Here is an 11251-nt window from a genome sequence, read left to right on the forward strand (position 1 = left end):
CCTGTTTATCGTCACTGAGGGGTTTAATACTGAGTCTATCTTGAACCCGTAAAGTCCGGTTTTACCTTAGAATGAAGACGAATTCACATGCTTCCCATATTTCCCACGTAAAACCAAAACCTAGGTTAGCTGCTGAAGATCGTCGCCCCGTCCAGATCTCAGCACAACTTTAATACCACCATCGACTTGTTCAATACGGCAGGTCAGATTCAGCTTCGCACTATGTAACGCAACAATTGGCATGTCTCTGATATGCTTTCGGGGTATCCCGCCCCGCTGTTGCTTGCCGCTCTCCGTGCTATCATTCTCCTATGAAAGTCCGGTTCCTTGAGACCTGCTTGGTTATCTACGCTAATTGGTTTAAGTGTAGTTCGCTTCGGGAAGTTGGCGATTGTGGTTGGCCATGTATAACACGGGATATTAATACATACGAGCAGGAGAGATCGGCGGGATGTCTATATAAACTGGTCACAGACTCTTAAGAACCATCGTCCATGTAAGACCTCGGATAGTTAGTGAGGTGTTACTAGGTAACCCACTATATTCGTGTCTATCCATCTGGTAGTGTCGCCTGACTCGGAACATAACGAAACTGTCCAACCTCAACATCTTCATCATGAGGTTCTCATTCACTCTCGGCGGCCTCCTGTCCGCGAGTGTCGTGCTCGCCGCGCCGGCGCCAATTCCGGTTGCCGAGCCCGTTCCTATGCCTATGCCCACCCCCGTTAGTAATAACCCTTCCGTACCTATCCACAAGTACAACAACAAATCTTTCAAAACTGACTGATGTAATATAGCCTGGCGTCCCATCCGCCTCGTCAGCTAAATCGCAGCTCGCAAGCTTGACGGTCAAGGCGGCAGTCGACGACGGAGCATACAAGCGGGATTTGTTCCCGACGTGGGACACTATCACGGGAACCTGCAACACGCGCGAGTACGTACTCAAGCGCGATGGTGCCAGCGTCCAGGTCGGCTCCGACTGCTATCCGACGAGTGGCACATGGACCAGCCCCTACGATGGCGGGAAGTGGACGTCCCCGACCGATGTAGATATCGATCACATGGTGCCTTTGAAGAATGCTTGGATTGTACGTATTTTATATATTTCACCTATTGTTCCGTGGCGCTTGATTCACCGTTTAACTAACTCTATACAGTCCGGTGCGAATAAATGGACAACTGCCAAGCGCGAGCAATTCGCCAACGATGTTGACCGACCGCAGCTCTGGGCCGTAACGGACAATGTTAACTCGTCTAAGGGTGATAAATCCCCTGACACCTGGAAGCCGCCTCTAAAGAGCTTCTATTGCACTTATGCGAGCGCCTACGTAGCTGTCAAGAGTTATTGGGACTTGACTATCACTTCGGCTGAGAAATCGGCCTTGAGTGATATGTTGGGAACTTGTTAAATAGTCTTACGATATGTGGGATGCCGGAGTTGAAGGTGTTTAGTGGAGCTAGAGCTTAGGAAGACTGGTGGCTTGTCTTCATTCCAAAGCCTACAGTTAACATCAACGAAGAGAAAATAATAAAACAAAGATAATTTATTGTGACTCGCGATCAAACCATTCCTTAAATTATCGCAAGAAGAGACAATATTCTCTTAATATCTATGCGTAATTGCTTTGTATCCGATTAAAAGGTATCAGGACAACTCATTTAGCAACTATAGCTCTATTATTTAACAAGCACCAAGCTCATCCAGTCCTAACCTTGCGTTTGTGCTCATTTGTTCTTCTTCACCATAGCAGTACCGCCCTTCTTGAACTCGGCCATATCGCCTAGTACTAATGACTTATCCGTGTGGTCTTTGTTGGGGAACGTCGTAGCTAACACCCATCCACCAGCTCGTAATTCTGGGGAGGATCGGGAGATGAAGTCATATACGTCGTTGACCGTATGCGACGTGTTGAATCGAGCCGGCAGTCGCGTACCGTCAGGCATCTGGATTCGGATCATGACCGTGGGCTGAGAGTCGTCTACAGCCGTACTCGGCGCCGCCAATTGTGCTGCTGCTGGTGTGCTCGAGGTCGACGAGGAGGGTACAGCGGCAGCCGCAGCAGCAGCGGCAGATTCTCCCGGAACTGGGCTTCCTAAGCGGCGACCCTCACCACCAAACGGCTTATACACTTTAGGAAGTTGTCGGTAGTTCTCGTCGTGCTGCTGAAGCTTGACGTCTAGAGGCTCGTCAAGCCTAACGTTCATCAGGTGGATGGGAGCACGGCCTTGCTGTATCATGCGCAAAGCATCGGTGTTCTCGGGATCATCAAAACGGCGTAGCTCTCCGTCGTCGACGCTGAAACCATCACGCCATAGATGTAATGTTCGCTCTTGAACCTTGCCCGTAGGACGCGCACGACTAGCAGAACCGGCAGCTCCGAGAGGGTCTGGAATCGTGCGGCTAGGAGCGCCTTCGCCACCGAGAGTTTGTCCGGCGCCGCGGAAAGAAGCCGCGCTGGAAGGGCCAGCTTGAGAAGAAGCCTCGGGACGCTGCGAATTGCTATAAAAATGGTTAGCCCATCGCTAGATGAATCAAGAAGCGAACATAATTACCCAGCAGCCTCCGCAAGAAGATCGTTCACGAGTTGTCTACTATCTGTACGTTGATTCGGGTCTTGAATAGCAAGTCCACTCTTCTCGCCTCCAGCATATGTGTCCCTATGCGAGTCATCGTCTTCATCGTCGTCGTCATCATCACCATGATCATGTCCGTGGCCGCCACCGATTGAGCTTAATGTAGCAAGTCCTTTCTTCTTGGGCGCTCGCTTGGAGGAGCTGGACGTGGTAGGAATAGACTGCGGGGCAGGACGTCCATCGAGAGTGCGCGGACCAGTATAATTGCTATAGTCTGCAGAGGTAGAAGTATCAAGAGGAGCACCTGCGTCATCTTCTTCCTCGTCGGCGAAGTATGCTTGAGCTGCGGCGGCGAGATCCCAATTGTTGGCAGAAAGGTATTGGGTGGCCTAGATGGAAAAGTGACAATGTTAGTTAAAGCGAAACGATGAAAGATGAAGCTAGCTATTAGCTACTTAGAATCGGGTCATATACCTGTTCGGTGGAAATTCCGGCCATGGCCATGAGCTCGCTCGTAAGAGCATCGTGATCTATGCTGCTCGACATTGTGTTCAGAGAAGGTGGGGGAACGAAACGTGAAGAATGAAAAATAGGTTGTAGATGATAAGAGCCTCAACTTCTGTAACCTTGAGGAATAATCAAGTAAAGAATAAGAATAAAAAAAATCAAATGTTTAATGTGACGTTTGCTGTTTAGAAGGTACGTCCCCTAAACTGTTAAATTCTTAGGCAGCTTCAGTAACGACGTCAAGCTCTCCACAGTAGCCTAATCAAGTCGAGTTGAGTTGATTACTTCAGGTACTTACGTGGGGAGTAGCGGGGTGTACGCCTTCCATTATTGCTAGGTAATGTTTGCCCGATTAGCTAAAGCCCCTCTATCAATAAAATGACGAACAGCTGCCCTGGTTCGGTACCTACCAGCTGTGTGTCAGTTTTCCAATCAGACCGACTTAGGTGGATCCCTATTGTGACGTAACTAGCCTATCTAGGCAGAATTTGTATTAGTTCTTTACTCTGATAGGCTTAAATCTGTAACAACATTTCTAGCTACCGATATTAACATAACATTAATGTTAATGCCCGGTCTCAATGTTGAGTCCTCTCCAACCATTTCAACTTTGAAGTTCCTAGGCAGCTGAGGTATCTCTATCCGATCTTGTTAACAAATACGACAACAAGCGACATGATACCTTAGAGTTAAGGTGGATTATTATACCGGCATCATCTTCTCTTTAACATTTCAGCCATGTCCTCCGAAGAACCGGATCCCCTCTCAGGGTCAGGCGTCACGATGCACTCCGACAGCGAACAATACTCAGCCGGAGAAGACCTACTACCCTCGCCACCTTCATCTTCCTCTCCACCGGTAGTCCTCTATAAGCCTCCCACCATCTGGTCTATGTTCCGAGGTGTAGCTATTAACCTACTATTACCATTTATCAACGGTATGATGCTAGGATTTGGCGAGCTGTTTGCGCATGAGGCTGCTTTCAGGTTAGGATGGGGAGGCACAAGAGTAAGTAACTCTGTATAATGACAAGCCATATGTAACATGTAACTGTTTGGCTACACAAATATTAACTGTGTTGTATAGGTCTTCCCTCTCTCCCGGCGGAGAGCACATGCTATCGGTCCAGGTATCGAAATCCGCAACCGACCTAAACCGCGACCCGATCTACAAGACCTGACTAGCCTCGAATGACGGACGGAATAGTCTATCATGTATACACGGGTAAAGCTAAATGGTGGAATATGCCACCTGAGCTTATGTATTGTCATATGCAAGATTAGAAGGGATGGGTGAATGGTAGGGTGAATGGCAAAGGGGAAAACGAAAGGTATCATAATATATCACTCATGTATAAACCCTTTTTTTGGAAGAAATAATTGCACAAAGCTCTGAATAGGATAGTCTAGAATCCAGTGTCTTGAGACAGGTATGCTAGTGCTAATGCCTATTTGAATATTCAACAATAGAATTGGTAACTGATGAGCATTAAGTATAAAATAATCAAGGAAATTAATATCTCTGCTATGTGATATGTTTATAGAAATTGCGCCTTTCATAAACACTACTTAGACATAGCTACCTACGTAGAGACATCAACACCAAGAAACCACAGCATATATCATGTTAGCTGATAATAAAAGCTGAGATACGTAATCAAATCGGAGTTGGAGTCGGCGGAAAAAAGATCGATATAGCGGGATAGACAATCCGGGCAATACGTACCTAAGCTCCGGGAATCCCACTACACCCCGTATCGATAAGGAAAGTAACCCCAGCGAGCCCCAGTATCGAAGTTCTGGTACAAGTAAAAAATTCCAATGGAATTTATATCGTAAATGGTCGGCCTCAGCTTCTACAGCGCTCACAATTATCGTCATGCTGCCGAGTAGAGGACTTCCAAGATCAATTCCAGCCTCTGCGCTGCGGAATACCTGGTCTACTCGGACACAGGTATGACAACATTTAATATTTAATAAATCAATATCTTATGAATCGCTAACATATCATTCTTCGTCGTCTTATAGCCGATTCGACCTTTACAAGTTCCTATACGATATTTCTCCCAGGTACAGTCGCGGTCTACGCCGTTGAGTAAAATTCGGAATATTTCGTGTGCGCCGACATCTTTATTCGACTCTCGAACAATTGTCGCAGGTACCGCATCCGGCGTATTCGCCCAGCGCTCTGGAGCTTCGCGAAATCTTTCATTATGGCCCTTCTCTTCTAAGAAAGAGTCGCCAATCGAAACGCAACCCGCTTCTACCCCAGAGCCTATATTATCAGAGCCCCCGGCGCCTGTCGAGAATTATGAACCCCTCCCCGAGAACTCTTTCGCAAGTACAACTTCGACTTCCGCTCCGATAGATCACACACAGAGCGCCTTCAGCGACTTGGACCTGACTTCCGTCCTCGATATCCCCGAGCAGATAGGATATCTCAAGAATCTCGGATTAGATTTCGGATGGGGTCCAACTTCCTGTTGCGAATGGGTTCTCGAACATCTGTACATATACACAGGCATGCCATGGTGGGCTACCATCGCCGCGGTGGCTGCCGTATGGCGTCTCGCCATGTTCTGGCCTACTTTGACAGCTAGCAAGCATAGCGCGTTGATACAACAACTCGAAAGGAATCCGGTATACGCCAAAGCTAAGGAAGAATTTAACGAGGCCGCATGGAAAACTCGCGACCGCGTTGCTCAAATGCGAGCTTCGGAAAAGATGATGAGGTTAAAAAAGGAGACGGGTGCTAGCACACTTCGTATGTTCGCTACATTTTGGACCGTCCCATTTAGTTTTGGCATGTTTCGACTGCTCCGAGGCATGGCCGCCCTGCCCGTACCTAGTCTTGAGACTGGAGGCTTCGCCTGGTTCACCGATCTGACCGTTTATGATCCTTACTACATTCTGCCCATAACTTCTATAGCTCTCACGGCTGTTATGTTCAAGGTAAGCCTATTGCAAACTCCCTTCGCTAAGACTCATAACTAACAGATCGTTAGCAAACAAGGGCCGCCAACTTATCAAAGGATCCGACAACCGAAAATATCACCAAGCTAATGATGTACGGTCTGCCTCCCGTCGTATTCCTCGGCACGGCTTGGCTCCCCGCGGGTGTCCAGTGGTTCTTCCTAATGCTCACCACGGGATCCATCGTGCAGACGTCGGCGACTCTTAACCCAACCATCCGCCGCTTAGCCGGCCTTCCTCCTCTTCCAAACCGGAGTGGAGGACTAATTTCGACCGCCGCAGTGGCTACCCCGACGTGGCAAGCACCAACACCCCCCAGCCAGAGATCCGCAAGCAACAATGCAAGTGGGGCTACTAAGGGAATCACCGAATCGGCCAAAGGCCTATTAGGCGTCGATAAGCAGAAGGAGGAGTGGAAGAAGGCCCAGGCGTACGAAGAGCGCAGGGCCGCGGAAGAAAAGGAAAAGGCGTACCGGAGGATGGAGGATCTACGTCGGAAACAAGCCGGAAAGGGAGGGTTATGAGAGCACGGTCACCAACTGACGAACGCGATGCGGCGGTAGGGATTGTATCATAGCATAGACGAAGCGTCGATCTTGAACCAGATAGCGGTGTTCGCTACTGGGAAGACACTGGGCTACGTACACGTGTAGGGTGAGGAATACCCGCAACTGTAATTGCATTGTATATATAGGTACATCCATGTGCAATACCAAACTCCAAATAGTTCAAGTTAAGACTTTATTTAAGGGGAGTCAAATCGTGTGCTTACCAGCTATCTATTTTTCAGCATCCTATTAACAAACACGACGAATATTTCTCGTAAAACTTGATAGGAGTCCTAATAATGATTATTTCTACGTCTCAGGAATAGATTTATATTTTGTACAGTTGATTAATATAGGTTTCTCCAGCAATACTATCCTATCCTAATCGAAAAAAGGTTGACCAACTTTTAGTGATCGTTCCGCGACAAAAAAAAAACCAAAACGCGTGGAGAATTACCAATAATCGCATCAACAAAGTTGTGTTGTTGTTGCTGTACCGTCCGTATCCGTGGAACGAATATAATATGTTTCTTCCCTTAACCGCCTACTTCCGTTACTCAGGACGGCCCAAATAACCTAGGATAGGTAGGCAGTATGTTTTTCTTTACCGACTCTCTGAATGGGCGCTCTCTTGCTTCGAATACTAACAAAGGGGGTATGATCCTCAATCTACCAAAACTAGCGACTTTCGCTTTGTGTCGTGATGAACTCTAAGACAAGATGATCAAAACGAACAACAGAAGAGTAACACAAGACACGATATTAAAAATCTTTGATTAAAATACAGTTCCATCCGAATCGATGAGGATGGGAGGCTCTTTCGTATTAGGTCGGCTGACCTCTGCGATCTCACGACCACCCTACATATTATATTAGCTCTTGTCCAATAATTATACGATATAGACATTATGATAGCCATATAGACTATAGCTTACCTTCCAGCTTCCCGCCTCGAGCAGCTGTGCTAGCGTTAGCTCGCCACCGTTGAGATCCTTCCTAAGGGTCTTGTTGACTTCGATCAAGAGCATATCGAGAAAGCCTACGGTAACACCTCGCCACTCGACAATCACGTCGTCGCTCGGCTCGAACATAGGCGCTACCTCGATACCATTCGAGCCTGTCCGTCGGCAGTAGTCGCTATAGTGCTGTAGGCCACGTTCGAGGTCGTCGTTTTTAAGCGTCAATACGCCAAGGTCGATGAATAAGCCTCCGTTTCTGTACTCGGGTAACCCCGTTAGGAGTTCTGTGCCGGCGAACTGGATTCTAAGGATGTTCTGCATGGGTTGCATTAAAGAGTACGTGAGCCATTGCGTCAACTTGTGGAAAGGCAGTATGGATTCCCAAGGAGCGGCGCCCGAGCTTGACTGAGAATTAGGGAACGGAGAAAACCCCGGGGAGGTGGGCGGAGGTGTGTGCTGCGGCATCGCGGAGCACGGCCAAGCGTCACCCAGAGAGACGCCGTCGATAGCCGTCCGAGAGGGGGGCCAGATAGGAGCGAGTCCGGACATAAGCACGTTCCAAAGTACCGGAAGGACTACGATAGGAGACGAAGAAGCCTGTGTTGTGGGATGCGCTAGAAGGTAGTCTGAGCATTCATAACCAGTTAGCTAATATCAGCAATAAAAGATTCAAGACACCAAAAGGCATAACGCATAGGATAAGAGGCTAATCACATACCGACCATATTACCTGGCCGTCCATCAGCACCGAAGAAATCCGTCTTCTCTGATAGCGCATCGCTAAGTCGTATCAGGAGCTGTGCTCTACCCTCTAGACCAGCAATCTCGTTGCCCGGACGTGATTGCATGCCCTTAGCTAACTGCTCAACGGTCAATGTTTGAAGACCCTCCTTATCCACCTGGAACTTGTTGTTCGGATTTCCAGAGAACAACCCCTATTCGGGAATACGATGTTAGCGAAATCTCCATTCAAACTAACACCCACCGGTGCAGATTCATGGCGCACGAGCGCATACGTACAGCCTTGAACATCTCCAAGCTCGCAATGGCTAGACCCTCAGATCTCCTGTAGATGCGACCATTTTCGGCACTCTTAAAGCTCCATACGGTACCAGCGCCGGCATCGAGCAGCACACTGACGAGGAACAGATCGATTAGGCGGCGACACTTCTCGGTACTATCGACGTCGTCGGGAAAGGTCGCTAGTAGGTTGGCGACCCGATCCCGCCCGCCGGCGCAGAAGTGCTGGTACCGACCATGGGGCGGGATCGACGAAAACGGGGCGTCGTAATCTCGCTGTTTTTCCTAGTCAGCAAATTCGTCATATATATATATATATATAATAGTAGCTGCACGTCAGCGAACTGGACGGTAGAGTCGGTCTGACCTTGATGATGCCGCACACAAACGTAGCGACGTCGGGAAACTTGGCCATATCTACGTCGAAATGGTTAAGATTGTTGCGCAAGGCCTTGTCGGTCACGATCTTAGACCGCTCGCGGACGGAGCCTAGACTCCTGAGGTAACCGGCGGCATCGAGGACCGGATCCGGAGGCTTAGGTAGGTTGATTCTAGGCATGAGATGCGGTGTCATGGGAGTCATCGGGGTCATAGGAGTCGGAGGTACGCTGCCGGCTGATGCGCGATGATTGCTGTAAGATTGCGATTGTACTCTAGAATTGCTGGCTGATGAACCTTTGATGTTGGAGTTTTGCGAGTGTAAACTGGCCGTGTCGTTTGCCCCGTTGGAAGCAGAAGCATTGACTGGCTTAGGCGTCTTAGGTTTTCTCGAAAAGAGACCCATACTGGTTATAGGTCGTGTAATGTATGTACACGTTACGTATGTATGAGGTATGTGGTATGTATGTATGCCCAATTGCTTTTTCTTGTTTTGTTTTGTTTTGCTTCTTATCTCTGCTGTGTCCCTCCACTCTTCTTGGTCTTTTCATGCGTGACGAACGCCCTTTTTTTCCTTATTGTACGTTCTTATTTTTTTTATTTTAATTTTTTTTTTCTTCTGTCTTAGGTTGGAAGTACGTGGTTGGCTAGTTAGCAAGTTTGGGTGTAAGTATAGCCGGGAAAGTCAACCAGATTAAGCAATCAGATCGACCGGATCAGCAGCACGAACGGGGGGAAGGGACTGGGAGAGACAGGAGGGGTAGGTACCCGTAACTATGAAAGCTAAGGTACTGGCTAAGGTGGGCTAAAGGTTCAATGTTGGCTAAGAGCCAAGGGCTAAGGTATTATAAAGGGGGAGGGGCCATTTATTCGATTTTGGGCAGGTCTACCTCATATAGGGTACCCTAGCCAAGACAGCTAAGATAGCTACCTACATAAGCTCACTATTCCTTGTAGTTTCTAATGGTACCTTATTTCGACAGGGCAATCGGACAGCTTCCAGCCAAAGAGGGTGGAGAAAAAAAGACGGTTGTGGGGGAGAAGATAGAAGAGAAGAAGACAAAAAATTTAAATAAATAATAAAAAAGTTCAGGGGTTGAATCTGCCTGAATAAGAGAGAATAAGATGAGCGATGCTGCTACGTTGTTGATGCTTCTACGCTGTTGATGCTTGTTCGTTATCCGGTTGTTTGTCTTCAAACATCAACTCGAAGCTAAATAAAAAGGAGAAGAGTTAAGGAATTTGACACAAGCAAAAGAAAATAAGTAGAATAACCTTAGTTGCATGATGCATTGCTACCTAGAGACGTATACATAGTCGTGTACGTCGCATCCAAGTATGGTTCGTATGGCGATAGCTTAACAAGATACTTGACAAGATGTAGTATAGTGTTGTAGTATAGTATGCAGACCGATAGCTCGGATAGGCAATAAGCAAAAGCCGTAGCTAGGGATCTAGAACGAAGGAATGTGATAGCGGCCCGGTCGTCTACTTTCTTTTTTATCGACGGCTTCGATATAAGAACTTCCCGGTTAACAGACGTCGTATTATCGTCTACAGGTCTACTACATAAATACGTAGTAAAACACCTCAAGAAGATTTCAGGAACGTATGCTTTAAGATTGAACTCTTAAGATTGAAGCCTACCTATATCACAGTGTTTAAACTTTCATATCCTCAGGAGATCGATCCAGCAGTGGAGCTTCTCACCGGGATTCATCAGGATCAGCAGGAACCGCCGAACTGGGGACGGGGAAGACCAGGGATGTCAGGGGCCAAGCCATATAAGCTATCAAGGGGGACCCGGTCTAGCTAATCTTCTGATTTGTTTCCCGTCCTTTGGACGCCGCGCACATACATACAGCAAGGTATATACAGAAATGTAGAGCAAGGTTGATAGCTCCGTTAGGGGTTTAGCCAAGTAAATATTCTCTTTGCCCGCGTTAAGGACCTGGCTGTCTGGATATTATTTTGACAAAGATGAAACGAGAACATGCCTCATCGATGTTGACCTATGTGTATACGTAGTAGCAGGATGATGATCTTTCCATCAGACGTAATTTCACATGTTCGGTTGTCGATATATATCAAACGTAAGATATCCATCTTCATCTCTTTCCCGGCCCGAACAACTGCGGTTCCCGTATAATCATATGAGATAATCATATGAGAGTACGACCTCTCGATATTGTTCAATAGTGCTCCTTTCATACCTGACTTGGCTCAATTTTGGGTAGTATTCCAACAGAGTAACGGGATGACATGCAGATATGTGACTCTGCCGTAGCATGAA

General features: G+C 47.5%; 5 protein-coding genes across 5 annotated transcripts; 3 read left to right on the top strand and 2 right to left on the bottom strand.

Annotated features, from left to right (window-relative positions):
• Positions 1 to 616: 616 nt before the first annotated feature.
• On the top strand, positions 617 to 1409 carry GL218_06392 (uncharacterized protein; the record flags this gene model as incomplete). Its single annotated transcript, XM_033583101.1, has 3 exons — positions 617 to 724; positions 798 to 1088; positions 1158 to 1409. 3 exons carry the CDS (start codon positions 617 to 619, stop codon positions 1407 to 1409), a joined length of 651 nt encoding a protein of 216 aa, XP_033433589.1.
• Positions 1410 to 1725: 316 nt separating this feature from the next.
• GL218_06393 (UBX domain-containing protein 1) lies at positions 1726 to 3120 on the bottom strand (the record flags this gene model as incomplete). Its single annotated transcript, XM_033583102.1, has 3 exons — positions 1726 to 2500; positions 2554 to 2963; positions 3049 to 3120. The coding sequence occupies 3 exons, from the start codon at positions 3118 to 3120 to the stop codon at positions 1726 to 1728; spliced, it is 1257 nt and encodes a 418-aa protein (XP_033433590.1).
• Positions 3121 to 3819: 699 nt separating this feature from the next.
• On the top strand, positions 3820 to 4275 carry GL218_06394 (Mitochondrial import protein 1; the record flags this gene model as incomplete). The annotated part of the gene is made up of 2 exons (XM_033583103.1): positions 3820 to 4089; positions 4168 to 4275. 2 exons carry the CDS (start codon positions 3820 to 3822, stop codon positions 4273 to 4275), a joined length of 378 nt encoding a protein of 125 aa, XP_033433595.1.
• Positions 4276 to 4959: 684 nt separating this feature from the next.
• On the top strand, positions 4960 to 6577 carry GL218_06395 (Mitochondrial inner membrane protein OXA1; the record flags this gene model as incomplete). Its single annotated transcript, XM_033583104.1, has 3 exons — positions 4960 to 5034; positions 5151 to 6032; positions 6086 to 6577. The coding sequence occupies 3 exons, from the start codon at positions 4960 to 4962 to the stop codon at positions 6575 to 6577; spliced, it is 1449 nt and encodes a 482-aa protein (XP_033433596.1).
• Positions 6578 to 7377: 800 nt separating this feature from the next.
• Positions 7378 to 9364, bottom strand: GL218_06396 (Uracil catabolism protein 4; the record flags this gene model as incomplete). Its single annotated transcript, XM_033583105.1, has 5 exons — positions 7378 to 7461; positions 7537 to 8186; positions 8279 to 8495; positions 8581 to 8856; positions 8948 to 9364. 5 exons carry the CDS (start codon positions 9362 to 9364, stop codon positions 7378 to 7380), a joined length of 1644 nt encoding a protein of 547 aa, XP_033433593.1.
• Positions 9365 to 11251: the final 1887 nt, after the last annotated feature.

The sequence above is a fragment of the Daldinia childiae genome, assembly GCF_008694065.1.
Source record: "Daldinia childiae strain JS-1345 chromosome Unknown Scaffold7, whole genome shotgun sequence".
NCBI lineage: Eukaryota > Fungi > Ascomycota > Sordariomycetes > Xylariales > Hypoxylaceae > Daldinia > Daldinia childiae.